Genomic DNA, 13,432 nt, shown 5'->3' with positions numbered 1-13,432 from the left:
GCGGCTTTTACATGCTGAATCTGCACAGATAGTATTCAGTGCTGACCGTGTCTGCTGCGTGTGAATAGGGTATAAAATACTTTTCTCTCTTGCATTACACAGTGTCAGTGCATTCTGTCACCTCGAGAATCCTGAACATGGCCGAGTAATAACTGATTGTGACATTTGATGAGTTAGTCCACATGTGGCAAGCATTTTTGGGCAGCGTATCTGTATGTGTTTGATGCGGATTGGGCTGCAGATCTCATACCTGCTATGTTGAAATCTGGGGTGAAAATATGCTGGAATATCCACTGAATGCTCTTTTTTCAGGTAGAGAATGTCTGCCGTATGTGATGAGGGGAATCTGTCACCATCAAAAAATGGTGCTGTGGACTGCAGATAATAGTCCATTGTAGTGACAGATTCCACCTTGCCTTGTACCATAATTCACTGCAGATATTCCCTCTGTAAATCATTAGGTAAAATCTGTGAACTTACTGTACCTTTAAAGAAATATCATGTAAGGATAAAACTTCTCCTATTGCCAGTTTAATCTCATTAACATAGCTGCATTTGATCTGTTAAGGAAAATCAAATCTGATGGATGCGGTTAGTTTTGTAATTGGAGAACGAACAGCAAACTTGAGAGTGAAGAGCATCCGAGAGCTCATCCATGGAGCAAACATGGGGAGACCGGTGTCCCCCACTTCCAGCGTGCACCTGGTGTACTGTGAGGAGAATGGCGAGGAGAAGACATTCTCTAGGATCATTGTAGGTATGGAGGAGATATATGTACAGGAGGTTATACATGTATTATGGAAGTGAAATGTTTCCCTGGAGCTTCTCTGTGGACAGGGCCGGGGAACATTAAATGGGTATGACTATAAAATTAGTGGGGCCCCCCATTCCTTTAAATGAATGGAGCTGCTGGTTGAGCATGCACACTGTCACTTCACTTATATACCGGTAAGTGGGGATAACTGATTTTAACTGGGGGGTACTCAAGGTTATAAATTGAGATTTGTGACTGACAGTTCATTTTAATGGGGTTGCTTTTGTAGGATGTACATGGATTACCACCTTTATTTACATCAGTGGGACATTTGCAGAAATGTCTGTTAACAAATCTTCTGCATGTGAATATACCCGAGGAGCTATATAAATAAAATGCTTATGTTCAGTTTCATTTTAAGTGCACAGTACCTGTACAGACTCACTCTATCCAATCAGTGTCAATCCAGGCTGTTTAACGCTTTACATGCCACAGGTAATGGCGCCCGCCGCATGTAAAGCGCTGACTGAGGGAGCAGACTCCCTCTGTCTCCCATCGGCCCTATGCAAATGCAATCGTAGGGTGCCAATGTGTGTAAAGGCTGGCTGGGGTCTAAAGTAGACCCAAAGCCTGCCTTGAGTAGTTTCCAGCAAGCTGCACCTCTCTGGCGCAGCCTGCTGGTCAATGCCAGTATAGCACTGACATTAAAATGCAATGCACTATAAGAATAGTGAATTGTACTTTAAAAGCAATCAAAATGTTGTGTGTTATAGTAACCATGTGGAACTATTAAGTGGTAAAAAATAAATAAAAATGTTCTCGTTAATGGCATTGGGGGACACAGCACCATGGGTATACTCCCAGCTGCCATTAGGAGGCTGTCACCCAGTCCCCCATTACTGCATCCGCAGTGGCATGCCGGCAATCCTACGTAAGTGCGAGTTTGCCGAAGGGGTGACCCTGCGGTGCCTGAAGACGCCGGATGCTAAGTATTCTCCCCTGCATCCCTGCCCCATGGGCCCCCCCTTTTCTGGCCAGGGGATGCGATTCCCTATTATTCCGGTTGGTCTTTTGTCCCCCTCGCCCTGCCCCCCCTTTTTTACTTCTTGTTCCATCCTCGTGGGGTGCTTTTTTCTCCCTCCTTCTGGGTTCCCTTCTCCTCCATGGTCACCCACTCCTCTTTCTGGCCTCTCCTTCTAATTTAGTCCCGACTTTTGCCGGGTCTAGGCCACATTTTTCTCTGGCCTGTCCCCGGGTCCCAGGTGCTCCTTTTGCCCTGCTTTTCCCCTCTCTGTTCGTCGCTTTCCCCCAGGAGGTCCCCCACCTGTTTTTCTTTCTCCGGAGGGCCCCCATTTTCAAGAGGTTCCTACCTACCGACGGCGCACCTTTTTCGGCTACTTCATAAATCGAGGCCCCTGCTTTTCCTCCGTCTAGGCTGCATCCTTCTCCCCCCGACCTTGGGTTGTCTCAACTAGGTCCTGCTCCTCTTCTGTGCCCTCAGGTTACTCCCAGGACAGGTCTGAGGCTGGCGATGACTCCTCTCCTATGCACTTTCTGCCGCCTCGGTGGACACCTCTCACTCAGAATCTGAATCTGGGCAGAGCACGATTCTGTCTGCGGCCATGCGCGACCTTATCAGGGTACAGCCTAGGGTCTACCCTCATAGGTCCCGCTCATCTTCTACATCCTGGTTTCCTGCTGAACAGGACTAGCTCTGAGGGAATTACCTCAGATAACTTTTGCCTCATCAAGGGACTCTGCACCGATTCTGTCTCTGAGCAGAGCACCAGGCTGTCTTCCACCATACAGAAGTATCTGGCCGGTCAGAGACAAATGTCCACTGAGGGATGTCTCCTCTCTGTGGTTGGTTCCCCCTTTAGTGAATTCTCTGGTAGGACTCCTCTGGTTGTAAAGGTACTTCCCATCCACTAAGGTGCCCAGTTTGCTGACTCTCCAGTGTGTGGTGGTGCCATTAGCATGCCGGCAAGCCTTTGTGGTGCCCCAGGTACGTACACTTTCCCCTTCAAGGAGGAGGCTTTCATACCACTTCTATTTGATGTATCCGGCAGACCTTCCTGGTTGCAGGTCTCCATTTTCAGCCAGAGTAACTGCATCAGCAGGGGCTCTATTCGACACACATTCCTGGATCTGTACCTTCTCCAGTTACTTTCGCCATGACACTATCCTGGTTCTAGTGTGCCGTTTTACTCCTTTATCAGGTGACGTTTTCGTACCATCTCCAGCCCTGTGCCCTGTTTGTGCAAACTGTGGCCTATCCGCTTTTTACGGCTCTTTTTGGTTTTACTGCGGGCTGGGCATCAGGTTGCTCCTCTTCATGGTACCATCCCCAACTGCGGTATTCATCACTCCTACCTGGTTCCAGTATGCATCTGGAAACCCATTTCCGTCCCCCTCCAGTGGTGTACTTGTACCATCTCCAGGTGTTGTATCTATCAACCATCCCAGTTGCGGTATGTACCTGGTACCATTGGGGAGAGTAGTTGGGGGCATCCCTGCATTGTGAGTGCGCAATTGCGGGGTACTGTATCCGTTAGACTCCTGCAGTTATGCATTGCTCCTTCACATTAGGAGAATTCTCTATGGCAGTGCTGGCTGCAATGTCTGACAGCCTGTGCGGTATCCCTGCACCAGGCCCTCTCATTAGCCCCTTCATTTTGTGGTGTATTCGGGTGTGTGCTGGACACTGTCTCAGAGAGTGAGACACATAGAGATCTTTGGAGATTTGGAGACTCGAGGGGTGGTTAATCATTCGTCCGATGTGAGAATACACATTATACAACAAGTATTATCTATCTCCCGGACCCTGTTCTCCCTGAGAGTTTTAAGCATAAAGTTCCCTAGTAGTTTAAGTATTTTTAATAGAGTGATCAATAAAGATTTATTTTTACTATTAGTCAGAGAGGTTGCAGAGGTTACGCTAAGGACCAAGTGACCACCTAATCCTTTTTGGACACTCTGAATGGAGAGCAATCCGTTCAGGATGCATCAGGATGTCTTCAGTTCAGTCATTTTGACTGATCAGGCAAAAGATAAAACCGCAGCTAAAGATAAAAAAGTATTGTCGCCATTTGTAAATTCTAAGTCGCATTGGTGACCATTTTGGTCGCCATCTGAAGCCCTGGTCCCTGCTCCTATAGTCGCAGGTCCATCTAGCTTTGATAGCCATTTTGCTTTGATAGTCAGCTATTATTCTGCGGATGTGGTCCACTCCTGTGGGCCCCTCTTGGGCTTCTTCAGAGTTATCTTGCTTGGGGTCCCTGCTCCTATGGTCGCGGGTCTATCCAGCTGGCTGATTCCCTCTTGAGCGGCTACCCATGGCATCTCTACATGCTGTATATGGGAGCAGCTTCTTTGGGCCCAGTTTGGTTCCTTTCTCTCCTGGGTCCCCATAGGTTTGTTTTCTTCTTGGGTTTCTAGCCTCACTTTTTATTCCTCAGTTTGAGTTCCCAGATCCTGAGAGCTGGCTGCTTTAGGGAGCAATTTACCTTCACATTGCCCATTAGGGGGTTGGTGCTTTCCCTCTGTATGGGAATGCTTCCTCCTTTAGCTGTTCAGAGTCTTCTCTTCTCTACTCCAATATCTGTCAGGCGAGTATGTCTCCACTCGTATTTCCAGGGCTTGCTTCCTGAGCCTTCAGGTTGTCGGGGTTCTCTCTCGCCTTACATTTTACATTTCCTGTTTTCCTGGGGATTGATTTCCCCCCCTTTTTTTCTGAAAAGCATGCCCTTACGTGTCCTCGTCCTAGCCTTTGCCAAGTTCTCCCTTTTCTCCCTTTTCCGCAAGGTGGTGGCTGCATTCTTGGGTGGAGTGGGGTCCCACCTTCTCCTTCTCATTGGGTGTTTCTCTCCTCTCACCTGTTTCGTGGTGGAAGGAGGCTTGCTCTCTTCCCATGGTGACTGTTGCGATTCCTTCTCTCAGCGTTCTGCCACCTGTGCCTCCCTGTTTCCTCTCTACCCTGGCATCTGCTCCTACGCCTTCACATGGCATTTTCCACGGCAGGGCATGTCCTTGGTCTGAGACCATTCGGAGTGGTTTTCCTTGCCAGGTCCTTTTACTGGCTGGGTTGCTTTGTTTCTAGGTCTTACGATATTGACTTCCTTTTGCCACTGGGTGTTCCTCAGGGCCTTTCTTTTGATTGACCTCCAGAAGGTGGTTTTCTCTGGGTCAGGACTTCTGTCCTTTCCCAGGCATTTCTCCTCTGACAGGTTCCCTTGCTGGCTCCCTGGGACCATCATATCTTCTTGCTGGATCTGTCTTCTTCTAGATCCTTCTCCTAGGGCATATTTCTATATGTAGTTTGGCTAGATAACTGCCAACGGTCGCTTTCCATTGGTGGTGCGCTCCTGTTTTATAAGTGGGGAGCAGGGTATCTTCCAGTTCCTTCCTGTGGCTCTCCAGTGTGCATTTGTTCACCTCTGTTTCTGCACAGGACATCTGCCCTGCTTCCTCTCCTCCAGATCTTTCTTTCTCGTGCATGGCATTGGGGGACACAGCACCATGGGTATACGTCCAACTACCACTAGGAGGCACTAGACACAAAGTGTTGGCTCCTCCCAGGTGGGCTATACCCTCTCCACAGGCACGAGGCTATTCAGTTTTAGTCTAGTGTCCGTAGGAGGCAGACCTGTCCTGCTCTTTTTGCAGGTCCTGCTGTTTTTTTTTTTATTCTTTTTTTCTCTCTTCTGCAGGTCTCGGTGATCTCCACCGTTATACCTGCTGCAGGCTGGGGCTCCATCGTGTTCCACTTTAGTTGCCCCCCCCCCCCTTGCCGGCGAGTACTTCGGTACCATCGCTGGTCACCCAGTCCCCACAGACTGCATTCGCAGTGGCTTGCCGGCATTCCCACGGTTTCCGTGTTGTCTGCCAAAGGGGTGACCCTGCGGCGCCTGAAGACATCGGATGGTGAGTATATTTTTCTGTCTCTCGTAGACATCAGACAGTCAGTATATTCCCCTGTGTCCCTGCCCCCAGGGTTAGGTTCTCTGTGGCCAGGGGGGTGGTATCCACCTTAGCCGGGGGTTCTGGGAAGCCTCCATCTTCCTCCAAGAAAACCCCCCCTTTTTTTTTTCTTGGTGGGGGGGTTATATTCTTGTTTCCCCTCCTTTCTCTTCCCCCTTGGTTGTTTTTCTCTCCTCCTTGGCAACACAGAATTCTCCCCGGTCTTCCCCGCTACTTTACTCCCCGGCTTCTGCCGGGACTAGGTCTCATCTTCCATGGCCCGTTCCCGGCTTCCAGGTGCTCCATTTGCCCTGATCCGCCCATCCCCAGGCAACGTTTCTCCCCTCTTCCCTCCTCACCTAGTTTTGTGGGTCCGGAGGGCCCTCGGTCAGCTGCGATTCGCCCCGCCCCACTCGCTCCATTTCCGGCCACCTCATAAATCGAGGCCCCGGCTTTTGGGCCTGCTAGGCCACGATCTTCCCAGCCCCTCCTCCTTGCTTCCCAGGCTTTCCTGACCCCGCCCGGCCCTCGGGAGGGGCTATCTCCTCCACCCTTTCCTGGTCTAACATGGGTTTTCTGTTGGAGGGGGTGGCTACCCCCCTCTCAATTTTTTCATTTCTCCTGTAGCCCTCCTGACCACCTCTATAGCTGCTGCTGCACCTCTTAGGGGAACATGGCATCCGAGTCCAGATAAGACAGCCTCTGCTGGCTGCTCTATGAGGGTCTCCTCTCCCAGCCTCTCCTCGGATCGCCACGTGTTTCACGTGCGTCCGCTGTCTACGAAGGCTGCCATGCAGTCAGCCTGTCCCTGCTTGTGTGCAGTACCTCTTCCCAGACCCCATCGGGTCCCCTGACCAATCCTTTTTTGTAGGTCCCCCCTGAGTGGGCTCCCTCCCTGTCAAAGCCATGGGAACCTGGTCCGACTCTCCCACTCCCTGGCGGAGTCGCTGGACCGCTACCTACCCAAATTGCTGCCACCTCTGCCCTCCCAGGTTCCTCCCTGCAGATGGGGCACGCTCAGATACCGGGTCCAGCAAGGGGTAGCTCACAGTACAACCTCGGGTGGTCTCAACAGGGTTTCACCCCTTCTCGGCATCCTCGGATCCTCCCCAGGACAGGCCCAAGGCTGGTGACGAATCCTTTCCTGTCACACAATCCGTTGCCTCTGGGGACACCTCTGCACCGATTCCCTCGGAACAGAGCATCAGGCGGTCTTCCTCCATACAGAAGCCCTCTGCGAGGTCAAGACTAACATGCACAGAGGAACCTCTTCTATCCAGGGTTGGTATCCCCTCTAGTGGATTTTCGGATAGCGCTCCCCTGACTGCACAGGTATTCAACCGCACAGGTAAGGCAGCCGTCCCTGTGTTTAGCATACTGAGTCACCTACGTGGTGTCTCTGGTACGTACACCTTCTCCTTAACAGGGGGCCATAGGCTGTACCTGACAAGCCTTCCTGGTTCCCCTATACCAGGGGCTATGCTCTACACATTTGAGAGTGTTTCCACCGGGTCCCCATCCTGGTGCTGGTGTTCGCCACTCTACCTCATTACAGGGGGTCCCTGTTCTAGGCAAGCTGATAGCTCAGGCAAACGCCTCCTGTAAGTTGGTAAGAAAAAGCAATTATATCTGCCTGTTTCCAGCCGCCTTGCTCCTTTCATAGGTAAAGTACCTACACCTACTTCAGATGCTGATGCCATTACTGCTGGATGGCTCTATGGTGTTCCATGCAGCACTATTTCTCCCTCCCGGGCGAGATATACAGGCCGCCTTTAATTGCCGTAGCAATTGTACCTGTCTGTTCCCAGACACTTTGCTCCATTCATAGGTAGAGTACCTACACCATCTCTAGATGATGTAGCCAATACCCCTGGCGGGCTCTATTATGCTCCATGCGGCAACATTTCTGCCTACGGGCGAGATATAGAGCCCACTTTCAATAGCCGTAGAATTGTCCCTGTCTGGTTCTAGTGGGCACCAAGCTGCCACCTTGATCCCTTCATAGGTAGAGTACCTGCAGCATCTCCGGATGCTGTAGCCGTTACTCCTGTCTGGCTTTATGGTGTACCATGTGACATTTTTTCTCCCTTACCGGACGAGATATTGAGGCCTCCTCCAATTGCCGTGGCCATTGCACCTACCTCATCATAGTGTGCGCCAAACAGCCATCTTACTCCCTTCATAGGTAGAGTTCCTGCACCGTCTCTGATGCTGCAGCCGCTACACCTGTCTGGCTCTATGGTGTACTATGCGTCCCTGTTTCTTTTTTTTCAGGCGAAATAGAGGGCCTCCTTCAGGCCATTGCACCTACCTGATTGTAGTGTGCACCTGTCTTGTTCTTTGTGGTTCCGTGCGGCCCTATTTTCCCCTTCCCGGACGGAATATAGGTACCATTGCTAATGCAGTAGCTGTTGCACCTCTCTGGTTCTAGGGTGCACCATGCGGCCCCATTGCTCCGATCTTAAATGAAGTACCTCTACCTTCTCCAGATGCTGTACCCATTACACCTGTCTGGTCGTATCTCTGCACTGCACAGCCGTATTTCTACTTTACAGGTTGAGTACCTGTACCCTCCAAATGCTGTCGCATTCCCAGATGCTGTGGCTATGTTTCCACTCTCCTTAGAGTGCAACATGCAGCCACTTAACCTATATTTTAGGCATGTGTTTGTAGTATCCCAAGTGCTGTATGGGCCCTATGGTGCAATCTGTGGCCCATACAGTTTCTGTATTACTGGGTGCTTTCTGCTCCCGGGTTCTAATCTGTGCTGCGGATGTTGGTTCCATCCTTTTGGTTCTTCCATACATTTGCCACTCCGTTACTGTCGTGCTCAATGGTCTCCTTGTACTTCTCAAGGCACTTTCTACAATAGGCCATCCTAGTTCAGCATGTGCATGGTTACCATATCTGGCAGGGGTGGGCCAGCCCAACCCCCGCCTTGTCGGTCTAGTGCTACTTTCGGTAGCTCCAGTATATGGCTGATCTGTTCTGATCCGGCGGGGGGTCCACATATAACCACGCTCCCTACACCATGGCCAGGGTTATTGGCCTTTGTGCTAGGGTTGCTCTTGCCATCTCTATAAGGTACTAAGGTAGGCTGCGCTCCGCGTTACCCCATGTTATAGAGGAGTACTTGCGTTGTTTCCTATTACAGAGCGGCCGACTCCTGGTGAAGTACAGTGATCTCCACTGGATCTTCTACCTTGTTGGGGCACGTAGTTTGGTGAGCACCGGCCGCTGCAGCAGTTTTCGGTCATCGCTGGATGTCATCTGCCACACGAAATCCTTCTGGGGTCAACGGCATTTATCGTCGCTGGACGTCCTCTCTGACTGGTCAGGGACAGGACCACTGAGCGCCACACACCTGCCTGGTAGGTGAATTTTCAGCTGATTGCTCTGGCATCGGACAGGGTCCTGTAGTTCCTTCTGGGTCCAGGTGTTCTCGGTATTCCCTTATATTCTCTGCTTAGTTGTACTACATGACAGAGGGGCGGTCCCCTTGGACCTTGCCGTCGTCTGCACCTGTCAGGTACTTTCTCCCCCCTGGGAGTTTTCAGTATGCCGGTCGCAGCTGGTTTCAAAATTTTTGTGTATTTTTTTTTTTCTTGGCGACTTCTGCATTCCTTATGCATATGGATGTCTGTCGATTTAGTGGTACATCCCGTGCTGCTGTACTTGCCCTCTCTGGGACAATGTACACAGTTTACTAGTCAGTATTCTTGGAATGGCTAGTTGTCCATGTCCAATGTCCCTTCCCCTATGGTAGTTTTATTTCACCTTTCCTGGATATTCTGGCTTGTGTTGTCTTCTGGTGGTTCAGCTCCTGGTTCCTTGAGAGCCCATTCCGGGTACTCCTTTCTGGAGTCCCTGTCCCCGTTCATTTGACCACTCAGGTTCTGCATGACAATCTTTTTTTGGGGGGGCTGGGTTGATTGTTCCCTTTTTGGGTTCCAATAGCCTTGTGGTCCTCTTGGGATTCGTGTCTCTTTTCCCATCCTCCCAATGTCAAGTACCTTGTATTGAGTGGTTTAGTGCTACGGTTTGCAATTCCGCCGGGAGGGACCTCCTCCTGTTGGAGAACCTTTCCTCCTCAGGCTGTTGGAGTACTCTCCTTCTACTCCCATGTCTCTCAGTCCACTGTGTCCCTGCTGAGATTTCCTGGCCCTGTATCTGGTTCCTTTTTCCCCTGATATTTCATATGCCCAGAGTTTCTGTTGGTCTTACGCTTCACAGTGATATCTTGTTTTCAGAGGCTCGATCCTCGTCTCCTGTTTTTGGGACGCAGGTCTTATCATTCTCTTTTCCTGGCCTTTGCCTACAACCCCCTCCTTCTCCAAGGGTTGGCGGTTTCCTCTAGCAGCCTTGGGTTTTCACCTTTTAATAGGGTGCTTAACTTCTTTACCTGCCTTGCGGTGAGGGGAGACCTGCTCCCTTCACATGTGAGCCTTGCTATGGCTTCGCTCACTCATTTGGCTTCCAGTGCTTCCCTGTTTCCTTGCTCCCCTGGCCTGCCAGGGGTTGGCCACAGGTTTTTTCGCTCTTTGGGTCTGAGACAATTTAGAGCGTTAGGTAGTTCAAACACGCGGTGGTTTTCCTAATTTTTTCTCAAGCCCTTGGCTGAGCTCGGTGTTCCCCTTTGCCTTCTTCTTGCATTTGGGATTTTCTTCCAGGCATTTGTCCTGGGGTGCTGGCAGTCTTCAGTGCTTCTTCCTTGAGGTTTCTTCCTTGTTATGGAACCTCTTGCCCATTCCGTGTTTTTTCCTGTTGGGTCACATGGTTCTCCTGCACCTGTATGCCCAACCGGTGGCATGAATGTTCTTTTCCCACCCTCAGGGACTGCTTTGGGACATCCCATGGTGCTGTGTTCCCCAATGCCATGCACGAGAAAATTAGATTTTTTTGTACTCGCCGTAAAATCATTTTCTCGTAGTAGGCATTGGGGGACACAGATCCCACCCTATGTTTTTACTTCCGCTTCTCCGGGCTGGTCTCTTGATCTTTCCCGGTTCGGGAGTTGTTGGTTCCTTGCTTTTCTTCTCTCTCCTACTGCTTTTGGTACAAACTGAAAAGCCTCGTGCCTGTAAAAATGGTATAGCCCACCTGGGAGGAGCACTTTTTGTGCCTAGTGCCTCCTAGTGGTAATTGGACATATACCCATGGTGCTGTGTCCTCCAATGCCTACTACGAGAAAAGGATTTTTCAGTGAGTACAAAAAATAAAAAAAATTCCCCAGCCTTGGGTCGAGCTGGGTGTTTCCCTTTGCTTTTTCTTGCATTAGGGATTTTCTTCCAGACACTTGTCCTGGGATTCTGGTAGTCTCCCACTATTTATTCCTTGGGATTCTTCCTGGTTCTGGAGCCTCTCGGCTCATTCCTTAGTTTTCCTATCAACCATTTGATGCTATGGCCTCTACTGGTCTTGTTGGGTCACATGGTTCCCCTGCACCTGTACACCCAACAGTTTGCATGGCTGTTCTTTTCCCACCCTCGCGGACTGCTTTAGGGCGTTCCATGGTGCGGTGTCCCCCAATGCCATTAACAAGAAAATTGGATTTTTGTACTTCCCGTAAAATCCCTTTCTCGTTCAATGCATCGGGGGACACAGATCCCACCCTCTGTTTTTACTTTCTCTTTCTGTCACTGGGCTGTTCTCTTTTTCTTCCCCAGTCCATGACATGTTGGTTCCTTGCTTCGGTTTCTCTCTCCTGCTATTGGTACAAACTGAGCCTAGTGGCTGTGGAGAGGGTATAGCCCACCTGGGTGCAGCCAACACTTCTATTTTGCTAGTGCCAGCTGGGAATATACCCATGGTGCTGTGTCCCCCCAATGTATTGAATGAGAAAGGGATTTTGCTTTAAGTACAAAAATCCAATTATTAAATTTAAAAAATGCAAAAAAAATCCCCCATGTGTTTGGTATCAGTAACATCCCGGACTACATAAATATCAAGTAAATTATCCCCTACAGTGAACGCCGTAAAAAAATAAATGACAGAATTCCTAATTTATTCTTAGTTGCCACCAAAAAAAGTATTAACAAGCGATCAAAAAGTGTAATTTACTCCAAAACAATACCAATAAAACTACAAGTTGTCCCGCAAAAATCAAGCCCTCACACACCTCCATAGAAATAAAAATATAAAGTTATAGGTCTCGGGAAGGGCATTGCAAAAAGATTTTTTTCCTTTTAGATAATAGAGTTTTATTGCAAAAAAGTAGTAAAACGTAAAAAAAAAAAAGATGTGTTTGGTATCGCTGTAATCGTACTGACCCAGAGAATAAAGATATTATGTTCTTTATACCAAAAAATGAATGCTGTAAAATTTATAATGTAAAAACTCACCGGCAGTATTGCAGATTTTTCCTTCTCCCTCCCAGAAAGAGTTAATAAAAGTTAATCAGAAAGTTATGTGTACCCCAAAATGGTGCCATTAAAAACTACAACTTGTCCCGCAAAAAACAGGCCCTCATACAGCTATATAGAGGGAAAAATAAAAAAGTTATAGCTCTTGGGAGGCAACAATGCAAAAAGGAAGAAACACGCTTTGTCAGTAAGGCCCAAAACAGGCTTGTCACTAAGGTGTTAAATAGTTGTGCCTGGTAAATAAAGAAGGGGACACAGTGCTCAGCAGACAGCTGACTGAGGAGGTGCTGAGAGTCCAACCCACACTTATCCTAGTCTAAGAATTTAAAGTCCTGGAAAATGCTTTAATCCTTGAAACTTACTGATTTATTTCAACTTTATTGGGACAAATGGGAATAATACATAAAAGAATCATGGTGCCCCCATAGCGTTATGTTCTTTGGATGCAGTCTCCAGTCTGGCACATCCATCACTGATGTTTTATAGCACTATGGTCTTAGAGTTGCTGCTTAGGCCAGGTTCACATCACCTTTGATCTGTCAGAAGAACAGGAAAATAAAGCGGATCCTGTATTTTAAGCATCAGTTATGCACAATTGGCATCTGTTTTAGGCTACTTTCACACTAGCGTTCGATCGGATCCGTTCTGAACGGATCCGATCATATTAATGCAGACGGTGGCTCCGTTCAGAACGCATCCATCTGCATTATATTGGCAAAAAAAAGCTAAGTGTGAAATTAGCCTGAGCGGATCCGTCCAGACTTTTACATTGAAAGTCAATGGGGGACGGATCCGTTTGAAGATTGAGCCATATTGTGGCATCTTCAAACGGATCCGTCCCCATTGCCTTACATCGTAAGTCTGGACGGATCCGCACGCCTCCGCACGGCCAGGCTTCAAAGGCTTAAAAGGCTTCCGTTTTGCATTCCGTCATAATAGAAGTCTATGGGCAGCATAACGTCATAATGGAAACCAGGATGGATCCGTTATGCTGCCCGTAGACTTGTATTGTGAAGGATCAAAATGGAATACCTTTTAAAGGATTCCGTCTTATGGACTCCGTTATTTTCCGTTATAACCATGTTATAACGGAAAACAATGGTGGAATCCATAACGGTGATGTGAACAAGCCCATATCAGTATTTTACATGTAGTAACAGTAAGGTTTGTTTCTAGGGAACTCTTCAGACTATCGACTGAATAATAAGCAAGTTGGACGTGCACTGTATATTTCGGAGCTAGAAAAAATTGGGATAATTGTAAAGGCCAGAAACTGTCTAGTCTTTCAGGTAAGGATGTGATAAGCTTTCTTACATAAGTGATGCTTTGCACAACTTTTTTGGCGTTCGGTTGGGGG

At 48.8% G+C, this 13,432-nt stretch overlaps 1 protein-coding gene across 1 annotated transcript in view; it reads left to right on the top strand.

The window, feature by feature from the left end:
- SMC1B (structural maintenance of chromosomes 1B) overlaps nucleotides 1-13,432 on the top strand; it is a 179,636-nt gene that overhangs the window by 4,754 nt on the left and 161,450 nt on the right. Inside the window, exons 2-3 of the mRNA XM_044277857.1 lie at nucleotides 569-757; nucleotides 13,252-13,364. Coding sequence (XP_044133792.1) covers nucleotides 569-757; nucleotides 13,252-13,364 — 302 coding nt within the window. The remainder of the gene's footprint in view (nucleotides 1-568; nucleotides 758-13,251; nucleotides 13,365-13,432) is intronic.

Source organism: Bufo gargarizans, chromosome 2 (assembly GCF_014858855.1).
Source record: "Bufo gargarizans isolate SCDJY-AF-19 chromosome 2, ASM1485885v1, whole genome shotgun sequence".
In the NCBI taxonomy this organism is placed as follows: Eukaryota; Metazoa; Chordata; class Amphibia; order Anura; family Bufonidae; genus Bufo; species Bufo gargarizans.
The sequence above is the reverse complement of the archived record's forward strand: the minus strand, read 5'-3'. Positions and strand labels throughout refer to the sequence as shown.